Raw genomic sequence first — 16,405 nt, forward strand, 5'->3', positions numbered from 1 at the left:
ATAAGGGTTAGAGTAAAAATGACTTATACAATGTTTTTGCATGATTAGCATATCTGTATATAAAATAAAATCTAATCAACCTTACATGTACAATGTGCTGTATCACAGATTAGAAGGAATAATAATTAATAAAAAGAAATGGTCCAAGATGAAATTGTATTTGTGTTTTATTTCTAAGATGGTGGTCATGCAAATTAAATATTTCACATTTACAATTATTTTAGAAGTCATGTTGGTAAAATCTACTGCATACCTCCCAACATTTAGTTATCAAAGGACATATTTAGCCCCAACTCCTTTTAAAGTAGAAAAATCCAATGTCTCTTCTTTCGTAAAGCTTAGTAGGCCCCCTTCACAACCTGGTTTATGAGAAGGTGACAAAATAAAGGGTCTGTTGGGAGGTATGCTACTGATCTGCTCATACTATTATTTTATTATAACTCTTTTCACAAGATGTACAATTAATTACAGATGTGAAAAGATATCTGACAAAAGATGAGTCATAGTGGTCCCTTAAAGACATGCATGGTATTTTTGTATACTGTATATAGTCACTAGAATTTTTTGTTGAGGAAATTGACTGTTTCTATTTCAGAACTGATGGTATCTTAATTGTCACAAAATTACAACTTATACATTTTTATGCCAGATGCACAGACTTCTATACATAGAGTAGGTTGTGAAATTAAGGGAGTTCAGTAGAGGAATACACAAACAATACATTTTCAATTAGTAAAGAGGAGATTCCTAAGAATCATATTTTTCTAGTAATTCCATCTGCCATGGACGTTTTTTGTCTGGAAAGTAATCTGGAATTTTGATTTTTTTAAATTCTTGTATGCATTTTTTCATTTCCTCTTCAATGCTTGGTTTCTCACAGACTTTCCTTTTAGAAAGGTTGTTATCTCTAGATTTACTCATCAGTGATTGGAAGAGTTCACTGTTCCTACGTTTATCTGGTGGTGGAACCCACTGGACATGGTTCTTTTTTGATGGACGATCCAATGTTAGGGTGCTCGGTTGATGAGAACTTGATTGTTGGAGCACAGATGTATTTTCTTGAGGGGTGCTAGCTTCTGACTGGCTATCACAACTAGATGTAGACAGTTCATTACATGAGGTTCCACTTTCACTACCTTTGTCTAACACTTTTTCAGACTTTATTTCTTCACAATCTTGTTTTGGAGATACTAACTTTTGAGGGGCTCCTGTGATGACAGAAAAGAAAAAAACATAACTATACAAATGTTTGCATCATTATTGTTAACACAGTTTAACACAATGTGGGTCAGTCATCAATGGAAACCAACAATCAAACATCTCTCAGTTTTTTATAGTGCACAGGTTACATCGATCTCCTTGGGTGTTAAAGAAAATGGATGTGAGAACTTCTGATAAGTGCCCAAAATGTAGGGGAGAGAAGGCGGATCTTATACATTGTTTTTGGAGATATCCCAAACTTTTTAGGTATTGGAAAGAAATTGCATATATTGTATTAGTATTTCTGGGTGTTCAAATTTTTGAAGACCCAGTAGTTTATATATTAAGGGCAACTGAACATCTTAAGCTAAATAAAGAGATATGATTGGTTTTAGGTAAAGTACTATTTCAAGCTAGACTTCTTATACTTAGGAAATGGGTAAATGGAGATCCCCCTACAGTGAGACAGTGGCAAGAAACAGTTGCTAATTTGATTAAAGTGGAACGGGTATCTGAGAGATATAGTGAGAGAACAGAAAAAAATTATGAAATATGGAAAAAATTGTTAAACTAGGGCCGGATGTTTGTGTGTTTTTTTTTTTTTTGTTTTTTTTTTTGTCCCTCTCTCTCTCCAAAGGGTAGGGGGTGGGTAGCTGGGGTAAAATGTTATTATATTATTCATTGGTGTAATATGGATCTTTGGATTTTTCAGATTTTGTATATGTTTTTATATAATTGAAATAAAAAAAGATTTAAAAAAAAAAAAACAAACAATCAAACACTGGCCACAGATTTTCAGGGCCCCAAAAACTTTTTAAATACATGCTCGACTATTCTAGGTGACCACTGAGACCAGAAGCTGACAGCAGTGATCACATGGAGCAGTCGGTGATGTCATTGCTGCAGCATGGGAAACAAAGATCACCAGAACCACCACAGCAGTTGCATGGTAGATTGAGCAGAATAGAAATGCTTATTATTTATTTTAGAGCATCTCAGCCTTCCATAATCTTTTAGGGTCCCGGAAAACCATTTTAACCACCTAAAAGTTTTGCCTGAGCTCTGCTCAGGATTTGATAAAAAGGACTTAAAAGTTCTGCAGGAGCAGAGCTTGGTCAGCAGGATGAGGGGGAAGGGTTGCTTTACCTGCTCATAACTCGAGATTGGTAACAGATAGAGATATGGACCTGGCTTTGTTTCACAACATAATCTCCACTACATCGGGAAACATAACTAATAGAAATCAGGTCGGGAGTGAAAGCAGTGAAACCTTCTTTTACTTTCACTTTCAGCTGCATTCACAGCCAACCCAATTTCTAGCAGCTACTATATATCATCCCATGCAGTGCAGATAATGCTGTGATTCTGGTCTTGGAAAACCAATTTTCAAACAAGACCAGGCAATATCTTTAGTCGCTACCAATCTCAAGATATGAGGGTTGAAAGCAGCCCTTCCCTCTTTAGTCTGTACAGCTCTCTAGAAAAAAATAAACTGTTACTTTTGGGACATAGAAAATATTTCTGGTACTTAAAGGGGTTGTCTGCTTTTTTCTATTGATGACATAACCTCAAAATAGGTAATCAAAATCAGATTGGCCTAGGGGGGCCTAGCACTGCCTTGAATTCACTCTTCACCTGCTCGCTGTCGAAACTGCAGCGGTGAGCAGGTGTTATTATAGCTAAGCTGCCCAATTCACTTCAATGGGACAGCTCCTTTCTGTTCAAGGTAATTATACATGGTCGCCGTCACATCCACAGCGGTGCGCAGGAGTAAGTAAAGGCAGTGTTCGTGTGAGGATAGGTCATCAATAGAAAAAAGTGGACAACCCCTTTAAAAATTAGTTATATCAGTAAGGGCTCATGCACAGGACTGTATGGCCATGGTGCTCATATTGCAGGCTGTAAACAGCTGGTCAGCAATACACGGGCACCTGTTGTGTGCACTCCATGGTGCAGATGCGGACCCATTGACTTGAATTGGTCTGCAAGATACGACCAAAGATAGGACTTCACCTATCTTTTGCACAACAGAGGCACAGATCAGAAGCCCACAGAAGCACTATGAAGCACTTCTGTGGGCTTTTGGGTCTTTACCTCCGCACCGCAAAAATATAGAATATGTTCCATCTTTAGCCGTATCATGCGGATTGTGGACTCATTCAAGTCAATGGGCCCACATCCGCAACCGGAGTGCACATGGCCAGCATGAGGCTCTACGTTTGTGAGCATGAGCCCTAAGGGGTTAAAAATGCAACTGTGTCCCCAGAGTTGTATGCCAACATTATTTACTTCAGACATTTTTTTTTTGGGGGGGGGGGGGGGTTGGTTGTTTCCAATTTTAATGCAACTGTTAGGAGGTTAAGGCTTTTTTCAGAAACAGTTCCGCACTTTATGGTGTAGCAACTCATGAATTTCTTCAGCTTTCTTAATTGCTTTCAATATTCTTCTGCTTTAATTTCTCTACTAAACATCTGAAAAGCCTAGCATTATCAGAAGTATCATCTGCAATTAATTATTTTTCACAATAAAATTCAAGATATTACATATATACTCGAATACAGTACATAAGTACATAAGAATAATCCTTTGTTCACATGATTTGAGCTTTCTGAACAGAAACCTTCAACAGAAACCTCAGAGGTATGCCAAGTGCTCAGTTGCATATGTCGCCCTTAGGCTCCCATGCAAAAAAAAATAAAAAATGAAAAAAGCATACTTACATGGTATATGTTTATGGCGGGATATCTCTGTATAGAAAAGCCTAAATTACACACTTTTATATACAGTTGGAAAAAGGCATTCTGCAATGGACAGGCCCGACAGATGCCCAAATTTAGGGTAAATGGAGCCCTATCAATACTTTTAGTATATGCATTGGGAAAGCATGTGCACTTTATATAGGCATAAACATTTAAGCAGGGTCAATAACAGGGCTAGCATGATAAGTAGCTTTTTCAGTTATAATCATCCATCACATTATGCAATGAATAAGACTCTGCTGAGCATCACACTTTAATTCACATGCCTGTTATACCTAATGGGACACACTTTTTCTGAAAATGTCACAACGCTTCACATAAAAAGCAACGCAAAACCATACTGATTAGATGGTGAAAGGCATGTCCTCCTCATAGACATAAATACTGCACCCTTGATTATTTACATAATGTGCACGGTACGATGTCCGATACATTTTCACATTACATAAAACGGTCAAAGTTGGAGGCTATTGATGCCACAGACCTACCTTTCTGGGCTCCAGCGGTGAGATCTTCAGCTTCACGCCGAGAGAGATGCGCTGCTAAGCCACGCCCTCTGGTGATGCAACAGGATTCTTAGCAACAGGATGCAATGCTCTATTTTTCCCTACAGTGGGTGTGTGCTGGACGAGACTAGCAGTGGGTTGATTTCTCAGCTGCTTTATTCCTATGTGTTAGTGTTGAGGTACTGATCCTGGGACTTGGTGCTCTATTTAAATCCCTTCCTGACCATACACCAGTGCTTGTGATAGTCTCTGACTCACTAGCTATGTTCCTGGTTCCTATGCTTTTTGGATTGCTCATTCCTCTGACCCTGGCTTGTCTTCTGACCCCTCTCTGTCTCTCATTTTGCACTGCATTGTCTGTCGGGTTCTGATCTTGGCTTGTCTTCTGACACACCCTCTCTCGGCTGGTACTACATAGTCTGTCTGGTTCTGATCTTGGCTTGTCTTCTGAACACTCTGTCTCTCGTTTGGTACTGTATTGTCCGTCTGGTTCTGATCTTGGCTTGTCTTCTGACCACTCTTTGTCTCTTGTTTGTTACTGCATAGCCTATCTGGTTCTGATCTATTTACGTGCGACACTGTTTTTTTGTTGTTTTGCCTCTTGGTGTTTAGTGTCTCTGCACCTTAGTATTATAGGGACTGTCGACCAGTTGCAGTCTTGTTACCTAGGACTTGTTCTTCAAGTAGGTAGGGAAAGCATTTCTAGGTCAGAGCTCACTGTTCGTTTCTGTCCCTACCTACAGGCGTTATAATTGAGCTATTGTTCTGGGTCTCATTTGCGATTAAGGATTTGTAAAAATTGTTAAAAGCCCCCTGGGAATCTTAATAACAGTAATGTCAGTTGTCACACTTTTCTATAAACACAAATACAGTAAGTATGAATGAAGACTCTATGAAGAAAACATCAAAGACCAACTTGATGAACCCCATTATAAGTCCATGGGATTCATATGGCTTTGTGGTAACCTTAAAAAAGAAGCCAAGACACCTATGTGACTGTAACATGAATATAACTTATATTTTGAAATGATATATTAATTTTCAGGATAACACTCTTTAAATGAAAAATGTAGCTAAACTAATATGATGAGAAGGGCACTTCTCTGATGTCTATAATTTTGGACCACCAAAAATGTAATAATTTCCAGAATATAAAGCTGGATATCTTGAAAGCTGAAACTGATTTTTGATTATTTGCCTAAAATATTTGTCAGTTTGCCTTAAATCAGGACTTGAGTTCTCTGTGTGGTAATCTAAGATCACCTGCTTCACCCACATAATCTGTAGCTATGACATATCAGAAGATACATTCCCTAGATCACTGATGTAAAGTCTATTAAACTTCCAAATGCATAACCTGCCTTTCCTAAATTCATTGGATGCCGGATGGCACCACAAGAGGTAGCATTCAGTACAAAAGAGGTCACCTTAACGTGGTATCAAAGGAAAAATGATTTTGATCAAATGAAATTTTCTAATTAACTCATATTCATTTATTTAGTCTTTCTATCTAAAGTCTGTGAAGGTTCTCATTTATCCAGGTCATGGTATATCTGTAAATAATAAATCAAGGCAACTGGACTTACTGTAGAATTTTTGAAAACGTTTCACTCGTTCTTCCAACGAGCTTTCTCAATTCTGAGTGACTGTACAAGAATTCTCTGGGAATAAATATGTAACTGAATCAAGATCTGATAATTATACCCAGCATGGGGTCAGAGGTCATTATACCCAGCATGGGGTCAAAGATGTTGATTCCATTATCCTAATTGGAGTCAGTAGGTGATAATGACCTCCCAGAAAAAGGTGTCAAGACAGCATTGTATGTGGCAGACAATAGATGTCTAAACCCCCCCCCCCCCCCGCCTCTATTCAAGCTTGGCTTCTCCATTTTTACGTAGATGGCCTCCTTCACACCTCGTTTGTACCAATCAAAATGGAGAAGCCAAGCTTGAATAGAGGCGGGGGGGTTAGACATCTATTGTCTGCCACATACAATGCTGTCTTGACACCTTTTTCTGGGAGGTCATTATCACCTACTGACTCCAATTAGGATAATGGAATCAACACCTTTGACCCCATGCTGGGTATAATGACCTCTGACCCCATGCTGGGTATAATTACCAGATGTTTATTCAGTTACATATTTATTCCCAGAGAATTCTTGTACAGTCACTCAGAATTGAGAAAGCTCGTTGGAAGAACGAGTGAAACGTTTTCAAGAAATCTACAATATGTCCAGTTGCCTTGATTTATTCTTTACAGATTTTCTATCTAACGGCTACTGTATGATAATATTAATGTAGTCCAATGACTAGTTGCTGATCTGCACTGCATATAGGACCCATGGAATAGAATTAATGGCTCATTGCTTGAAGCAAAGGGTAAAGAGAAACATCGAAATAATTGATTCTGCAGGGTCAAGATTAACCATGAACCTGAGTGCTGTAATCATATTTCCTTTTGATTACATGGTTGAATAGTGACCCAGGTACAAACAAATGCAACATAAATATTGTCACAATTAGCAATCTGGAACATCTACTAAACTTTCTAATCTATAAAAGCTTTCAACCAAACCTGGGATGGTTTATTCACTCTCTTTTTTCATGTACTATATATTTATATATAAATATATATTCCAGTTTTACTTTTTTTATAGTAATTTGGCATAGTGTTAGACACATGCAGCATACATTGTATCCTACATACAACCAAAGTGCGGTCTGAAAATTTGTATAATACTGTAGTTTTGATGATATATACCTTAAAGTAAATGTTACATAGTTAATACTGTTGAAAAAAGACATAAGTTCATCACCGAAAAAAATAACTGCCGGTAAAATCGGTTGACAAATATCCTTTTTTTCTAATGTTGTTATTTTCTAATTACAGATTTTTTGTTCTATTTTTTTTCAATGATTATGGGGCGGACATCTTGCCTGAGCTGTACTTAACAGCATTTAGAAAACATTAAGGAAATAGCTTTACAGCAGCCCCATGGGCCATAGACACAATGGTCAGGAGTGGACCTCACTGACTTTTATGGGAGAGTTTTCTAGGCATGTTCTGTGACCTGTGAGGTCATTGTAGAAATAAAGAATAAAACAGCTTTGACAATCACCTACTGTGAATGGTGGATCATGTCTTATCTATACACAGAGGTGGCATCATTACATGCAGGATTAGAATGACAAATAAGCAGGTAACTGCAGTAAATTGATCTGTACAGACCATGAAGCTGTGCTAACTATTAGGCTTATGTGTGTGTGCAACAGACTAATAGGTCCTACAGTGGGTGGCCACGCTATTTAAATATATAACAAAGTTTTTCAGGGGTCATGCGACCAAAGCGTGGCTTGAATCACCTACTGACTAAATTTTTATTTTTAATACATAAAACTTTTACTTTTATTGTTGATATTTAAAATTTTTAACACTCTAAATTGATTTAAAAATTCTCAGAGCGAGCAGTGAGTACTGATATATATTCCTGTGTACCTCTGCTCAGAGTACACCACTGTGTAGGATAGCCCCTGATATTTTTCTCAGGGCTTCCCAAATTTCCTAAGCCTTTTCTGCAACTTTATATTTAGTTGCACATATATCTCTACTATGGAGACTCACGATGCCCATCTGATTCTAAAATCTAAGGTGTTCCTGCTTCCCTACATGTTTCGCCGACAAACTTCGGCGTCCTCAGGGGATATGCAGGTTTGCAGCTGAGGGGGCGGTCCCTAAGTTTTAAATGTTCGGTTTATGGGAGTCGGTTCGTTGCGACCAATCCGGTCTTAGCTTTAACTAAATGGCATGGCTTTACGCCAATTATATTTACTTTCATTATCCACGTCACTTGGTGACGTATTCTCGGACACTCCCATATTCCCAACGTCACTTCCGACTCTGTCCGTAGCGTGAGCGAGCCTCCAATAGTGAAGAATCAAGTCTTCATTTAGTTCCGGTGCCGGGGTGTCTACGTCATTCGTCCTTTGCTGCTGACGTCCATCCTCGCATCGGGCGCTTGGGGATGACGTCTATTTACAATCATCGTCCTGTATTACACCTACGCATGCGCCGGTACTTAAAAAGTATTACCCGAAGTTAATCATTTACTCGTTCTTGTATTTATACTGACATGTGTTCCTGGAGGAATTTTTTATCTATCTTGATGTCTTTGAGTCATAGATTGAATAATGTAATTCGGAGGAAAGAATAGGGACAGTACAGCAAGGGGGGATGAACAATGGGAGGAGGAGGATGTTCTGTCAAATCCAGGAAAAATCATCTATTCCATTCTATACTATATATTCTATTACTCAACGTCCATATATATCATGTATTCCTTCTTCTGGAGGTAAATTGATCACTTCTGCTTTTCCATGCCACATACCTCTCTTATAAAATATATTCAAATAGTTTTTCATTCATCACTTATTGGTATAGACTCTAAAGATGAGCAGGATTATTGTTTATTCTATTTATTATTTTTTATTTTTGTTTCTATTTTATTATTTTATTAATTTATTATTTTATGTTTTTTTATTTATTATTTTTATTATTTTTATTTTATTTGTTTCATTTTTTATTTTTATTTTCTATTTTTTTGTTTTTATAGTGTGTTTTTTAGTATGATATTTTAAATTACAATCTATTATTAATCAGGAAAATATTAATTTATTACTTACATGCTGTGCTAGTGCTCTTTTATGTGTTATTTCTACTTGCTAATTTCTATCTAGTCGTAATGTGAACTCATTCTCCTTCCGAATAGTGATACTCGTTTATTGTTATATTTTTTTATTATTTTATTATTATTTTTTATTTTTTTATTTTTTTACACTCTTCTACATCTGATCTTTTTTACACAGTGAATTAATTATTTTATTATTTTTACATTCCCGAAAATTAGATAAAACTTTTTGTGTATATATTTTTTCCTTTCTAGAGAACTAATCTCTATTCATTTTCTATTCTTGTTTTTTATATTATTTTTTTCTTTTTTTCTTTTTTTGTTTTATTCTCCAATTGTTTTTATCTACTTATATTTATTTTATTCCTAAAACTAAATTTAATTCTAACAATTTCAGATTTTTTATTTTTTGATTCGTTTTTCCTCACTGCTGTCCTAGTCCTCATTTTTCCTCCCTGCTGTCCTAGTCCAGGAAATTCATCCCCGAATACATTTATCAGTTCTTCTAATTCTAGATGTTATTTTTCTTATTCCCTCTGGTACTCGACTTCTATTCATTTTATCTTATTCCTCTCTAAATTTTGGTAGATTTTACTACTGTTCCAGGATACGTATATTTTTTGTCAATTCATCCTAATAGATGTTTTTATTTTTTATTATTTATTATTTTTTATTTATTATTTTTTATTTTTTATTATTTATTTTTTATTTACTCATTTCTTCTTTTTTCAGGTATCTTCACTTCTGTGCCCGCTCTATACGGTAAGTCGTGTTTTCTTCAATGGGATCCCTCCTAAGATTTTTATAGGGTGTTATTATTTATCCTTATTTTTTATTTTTTCATTTAATTATTTGAATATTAACCTCTTCTATGCCTTTCTTTTGTCTAGATTATAAGTAGGATGCAAACGTAAATCCTTCATTGAGACCATTTGGTGCTAATGACTTTAAACGGTGTATCCACCTGGTCTCTTCTTGCTGTAACTTTCTATCAATGCTTCCTTGTCTGGGATTACCTTTCAATTTTTGTATTCCCCAAATTTTGAGGCCAGTTGTTTCTCCCCTATGAAATCTTTTTAGGTGTCTCGAGAGGGGTGTTTCTTCATCTGTGTTTAGGACGCTAAAGTGCTTGGATATTCTTCTCCTAAATTCCTGAATAGTTTTACCAATGTATAGCAGATCACATTCACATTGTATCGCATATATAAGGCCCATGCTTCGGCAATTGATGTATTCCCTAATTTTGTATTTTTTACCATCCACTGGGTTAGTGAACTCTTTTTTCACTATCATGTATTTGCAGAAACTACATGCACCACACGGGTACGATCCTTGGGTTTTTAGCCAAGTTTCCTTTTTCTGCATATTCTTTTGAAAGTGGCTTATCACCACCATCTCTTTTAAGTTCGTGCCACGCCTATATGTGATGCTCGGGTTCCTAGGGAGTATCGATCCCAGATCCCTGTCTGCTCTCAAGATATGCCAATATTTTTTTAGAATATTATACACTTGTTTGTTTTGGATGTCAAAAGTCCCTATACATCTAATCATTTTTTCATTTCCTCTCTGTTTTTCAACAAGAAGATCTTCTCTATTAGTGCTTTTGGCCCTATTATAGGCTTGATGTAATACTTTTTTCGGATATCCCCTCTTCCGGAATCTTGAATATAACGTTTGACACTCTCTATTGAATGCATCAAGATTGGTGCAATTTCGTCTAGCCCTTAAATATTGTCCGATAGGGATTCCTTTCTTCAAAGGTTGAGGGTGATAGCTTTGCCAATGTAAAAAGCTGTTGCTGGATGTCGGTTTCCTATATATTTCTGTTAGAACCCTCCCACTACCATCCAATATAATTTTCAAATCTAGAAAGGCTATATTCTTTGCTTGAATTTCTGTGGTAAATTTTAGGCCCAAGCTATTATTGTTGAGTTTTTCCGTAAACTGCTTAAATTCTGTTTTGGTCCCGTTCCAGAAAATCAGGATATCGTCAATAAACCTTCCCCAAAACAAAATTAAATCTGTGTATTTTGCATTGTCATTGACAAAAACGTGCTGATCTTCCCACCACCCTAAGAATAAATTGGCAAAACTTGGCGCACAGACCGTGCCCATTGCCGTCCCGTGTGTCTGTAAATAATAAGTGCCATTGAACATAAAATAATTGTGAGTAAGAAGGAATCGTAGCAGTTGTACTACAAATTCGTTATGTGAGTGAAATTGTGTCCCCTTTGTGTATAGGTATTTCTTAACCGCTTCTATTCCCAATTCATGATCAATGCTGGTATATAGAGCCTCTACATCTAGGCTCGCTAGGAAAGTGTTAGGGCCTACTTGGACATCATTTAATTTCCTGACCATATCTAGTGTGTCTTTTACATATGATGGAAGACTGGTAACGAAGGGTCTAATCATGGTATCCACATAAGTGCTTATGCCTTCGCATAGATTCTCATTTCCAGAGACTATAGGTCTGCCCGGTACAGGATCTCTCTTCTTGTGTACTTTGGGCAGGGCGTAAAAAGTGGCTGTTGTGGGATTGGGATTGTACAATACTTTGTATTCTTCCTTAGTAATTAAATGATTATCTTTTGCTTTTTTTAGAATGGTTTCAAGTTCTTTTTGATATTTTTCTTTCGGATTGAACTCTAGTTTTTTGTAAGTTTTCTCATCTTTAAGGAGTTTCAACACCATTTCAATATAGTATTCTCGGCCGAGAATACAGATATTGCCCCCTTTATCAGAGGGTTTTATAACCACATCATCCCTTTTCATTAAATCCTCCAAGGCTTGTTTTTCTTGTATACTAAGATTGCTTGCTCTCTCACTCCTTTTAGTTTTTATAGTTTCCAAATCTCTTGTTACAAGCTTCACAAAAGTTTCTACACTTGCGTAGCCTGAAAAGGGAGGTGTATACTTGGATTTAGGATGAAGGTTCGTGAATGGTGCTTGAATAGATGGAGTTTCACCCCTACTCTCACTGTAAAGGTCTTCCAGAATATTTATGGCTTCCCGTTCTTTTTGGTCTGGGTCCCTCTTTTCTTTTTCTTTAAATTCTTTATGGAGTGCCAGTTTCCTGGCAAAGAGGTTGATGTCTTTGACCCAGGTAAAGCAGTCAAAGCCAGGTGTCGGTGTAAAAGAGAGACCTTTGTTCAAAAGGGAAATGAGCTGGGGTTCTAGATGTATATTCGCCAGATTAATAATCTGCATGTTATTAATCTCCTCTAGGTTCTCTGTTGGTTGTATCCCCACTTGTCCCTGTCTCTCAATTGTACACCTGGTACTAAAAAAGAAGGGGTAGTTGTTAATCCCCCTTGACTCCCACTCTGTAGATGACCACCCAGTATACCGTAGCTTGATGAGGCCGGTAAGGCAGATAAAGAAGGTAAGGATGGGTACATGCCCTCTCTCTGTATATTTAAACTTATGTTTCCTTGCCCACTGGCTTGTGGGTTGGCCTGCCATTCTCTACTCTGACTGGGTCCTTTATTTCCTGATGAATTCTGTGGGAAATTTTTTTGATGTTGTTTTTGATATGGTCCTCTATAGAATTTATTTTTCTTTTTATTTCCTATTCTCTGAGGCTTCCCACCTCCTTCAGATTCAGAATTGTCTGTCTCTGATATGTCTGTATACTCCCTTGAGTCTGTTCCTCTAGAGAGAAAGGGTACACTTCTATTGGCGTTACTGTATATATACCCAGTATCAAAATCTCTTTTATCCCTTAGATACTTCTTATGTTTTCTTTCTTTTGTCTCTGATTGTTGACTCTCTATATTTTTTTGTAATTTATTCTCTAGGGTCACAAACTCAGATTGATTCCGGAATATCTGTATATCAGTTATTTCTTTTTCCAATTGTGACGCCAATTTAGTCAACAGTTTTTTCTCGTACTCGCATATGTAGGTTTGCATCCGCAGAGAGTTCTCTGTTAGCAAGTCTTCCCACCCTTTAATGAATTCTGTGTCTTCTTGATGGGCATTAGGAGTAATCCTAATGCGCATTCCTCTATAGACTATTTTTTGTTGTGTGTATGTCTCTAGGCTGATGGTCTCCCAGAGGGATCTCACATACCTTCTATAGGTCTTATTAATTTCTTTAAACGCCTGTGAAATATCAAGGCTATTAAGGGGGAGACTGTCGTTTGAGAAAACTATATTTGCGTCAGATAGAAACTGCTGAGTATTCAACTGGTTTGACAGGAAACCTGCCATAACCTATTTTGTTGGAACCACACTCTTAAGATAAGGCCTCCTTGGGGATTACTGTGGATATCCCAGGTAATTCGCTATTATACGGCATACATTAGGACCCTGTACAGGTTGGGCTGTTTAGCCCTTTTTCATCATGTGTGCAACAGACTAATAGGTCCTACAGTGGGTGGCCACGCTATTTAAATATATAACAAAGTTTTTCAGGGGTCATGCGACCAAAGCGTGGCTTGAATCACCTACTGACTAAATTTTTATTTTTAATACATAAAACTTTTACTTTTATTGTTGATATTTAAAATTTTTAACACTCTAAATTGATTTAAAAATTCTCAGAGCGAGCAGTGAGTACTGATATATATTCCTGTGTACCTCTGCTCAGAGTACACCACTGTGTAGGATAGCCCCTGATATTTTTCTCAGGGCTTCCCAAATTTCCTAAGCCTTTTCTGCAACTTTATATTTAGTTGCACATATATCTCTACTATGGAGACTCACGATGCCCATCTGATTCTAAAATCTAAGGTGTTCCTGCTTCCCTACATGTTTCGCCGACAAACTTCGGCGTCCTCAGGGGATATGCAGGTTTGCAGCTGAGGGGGCGGTCCCTAAGTTTTAAATGTTCGGTTTATGGGAGTCGGTTCGTTTTGGGGAATACAAAAATTGAAAGGTAATCCCAGACAAGGAAGCATTGATAGAAAGTTACAGCAAGAAGAGACCAGGTGGATACACCGTTTAAAGTCATTAGCACCAAATGGTCTCAATGAAGGATTTACGTTTGCATCCTACTTATAATCTAGACAAAAGAAAGGCATAGAAGAGGTTAATATTCAAATAATTAAATGAAAAAAGAAAAAATAAGGATAAATAATAACACCCTATAAAAATCTTAGGAGGGATCCCATTGAAGAAAACACGACTTACCGTATAGAGCGGGCACAGAAGTGAAGATACCTGAAAAAAGAAGAAATGAGTAAATAAAAAATAAATAATAAATAATAAAAAATAAAAAATAATAAATAAAAAATAATAAATAATAAAAAATAAAAACATCTATTAGGATGAATTGACAAAAAATATACGTATCCTGGAACAGTAGTAAAATCTACCAAAATTTAGAGAGGAATAAGATAAAATGAATAGAAGTCGAGTACCAGAGGGAATAAGAAAAATAACATCTAGAATTAGAAGAACTGATAAATGTATTCGGGGATGAATTTCCTGGACTAGGACAGCAGGGAGGAAAAATGAGGACTAGGACAGCAGTGAGGAAAAACGAATCAAAAAATAAAAAATCTGAAATTGTTAGAATTAAATTTAGTTTTAGGAATAAAATAAATATAAGTAGATAAAAACAATTGGAGAATAAAACAAAAAAAGAAAAAAAGAAAAAAATAATATAAAAAACAAGAATAGAAAATGAATAGAGATTAGTTCTCTAGAAAGGAAAAAATATATACACAAAAAGTTTTATCTAATTTTCGGGAATGTAAAAATAATAAAATAATTAATTCACTGTGTAAAAAAGATCAGATGTAGAAGAGTGTAAAAAAATAAAAAAATAAAAAAATAATAATAAAATAATAAAAAAATATAACAATAAACGAGTATCACTATTCGGAAGGAGAATGAGTTCACATTACGACTAGATAGAAATTAGCAAGTAGAAATAACACATAAAAGAGCACTAGCACAGCATGTAAGTAATAAATTAATATTTTCCTGATTAATAATAGATTGTAATTTAAAATATCATACAAAAAAACACACTATAAAAACAAAAAAATAGAAAATAAAAATAAAATATGAAACAAATAAAATAAAAATAATAAAAATAATAAATAAAAAAACATAAAATAATAAATTAATAAAATAATAAAATAGAAACAAAAATAAAAAATAATAAATAGAATAAACAATAATCCTGCTCATCTTTAGAGTCTATACCAATAAGTGATGAATGAAAAACTATTTGAATATATTTTATAAGAGAGGTATGTGGCATGGAAAAGCAGAAGTGATCAATTTACCTCCAGAAGAAGGAATACATGATATATATGGACGTTGAGTAATAGAATATATAGTATAGAATGGAATAGATGATTTTTCCTGGATTTGACAGAACATCCTCCTCCTCCCATTGTTCATCCCCCCTTGCTGTACTGTCCCTATTCTTTCCTCCGAATTACATTATTCAATCTATGACTCAAAGACATCAAGATAGATTAAAAATTCCTCCAGGAACACATGTCAGTATAAATACAAGAACGAGTAAATGATTAACTTCGGGTAATACTTTTTAAGTACCGGCGCATGCGTAGGTGTAATACAGGACGATGATTGTAAATAGACGTCATCCCCAAGCGCCCGATGCGAGGATGGACGTCAGCAGCAAAGGACGAATGACGTAGACACCCCGGCACCGGAACTAAATGAAGACTTGATTCTTCACTATTGGAGGCTCGCTCACGCTACGGACAGAGTCGGAAGTGACGTTGGGAATATGGGAGTGTCCGAGAATACGTCACCAAGTGACGTGGATAATGAAAGTAAATATAATTGGCGTAAAGCCATGCCATTTAGTTAAAGCTAAGACCGGATTGGTCGCAACGAACCGACTCCCATAAACCGAACATTTAAAACTTAGGGACCGCCCCCTCAGCTGCAAACCTGCATATCCCCTGAGGACGCCGAAGTTTGTCGGCGAAACATGTAGGGAAGCAGGAACACTTTAGATTTTAGAATCAGATGGGCATCGTGAGTCTCCATAGTAGAGATATATGTGCAACTAAATATAAAGTTGCAGAAAAGGCTTAGGAAATTTGGGAAGCCCTGAGAAAAATATCAGGGGCTATCCTACACAGTGGTGTACTCTGAGCAGAGGTACACAGGAATATATATCAGTACTCACTGCTCGCTCTGAGAATTTTTAAATCAATTTAGAGTGTTAAAAATTTTAAATATCAACAATAAAAGTAAAAGTTTTATGTATTAAAAATAAAAATTTAGTCAGTAGGTGATTCAAGCCACGCTTTGGTC

General features: G+C 36.3%; 1 protein-coding gene across 1 annotated transcript in view; it reads right to left on the reverse strand.

The window, feature by feature from the left end:
- Nucleotides 1–747: 747 nt before the first annotated feature.
- KCTD8 (potassium channel tetramerization domain containing 8) overlaps nt 748–16,405 on the reverse strand; it is a 253,560-nt gene continuing 237,902 nt past the window's right edge. Inside the window, exon 2 of the mRNA XM_044292510.1 lies at nt 748–1,208. Within this exon, the coding sequence (XP_044148445.1) occupies nt 748–1,208 (461 nt within the window). The remainder of the gene's footprint in view (nt 1,209–16,405) is intronic.

Source organism: Bufo gargarizans, chromosome 1 (assembly GCF_014858855.1).
Source record: "Bufo gargarizans isolate SCDJY-AF-19 chromosome 1, ASM1485885v1, whole genome shotgun sequence".
Classification (NCBI taxonomy): Eukaryota; Metazoa; Chordata; class Amphibia; order Anura; family Bufonidae; genus Bufo; species Bufo gargarizans.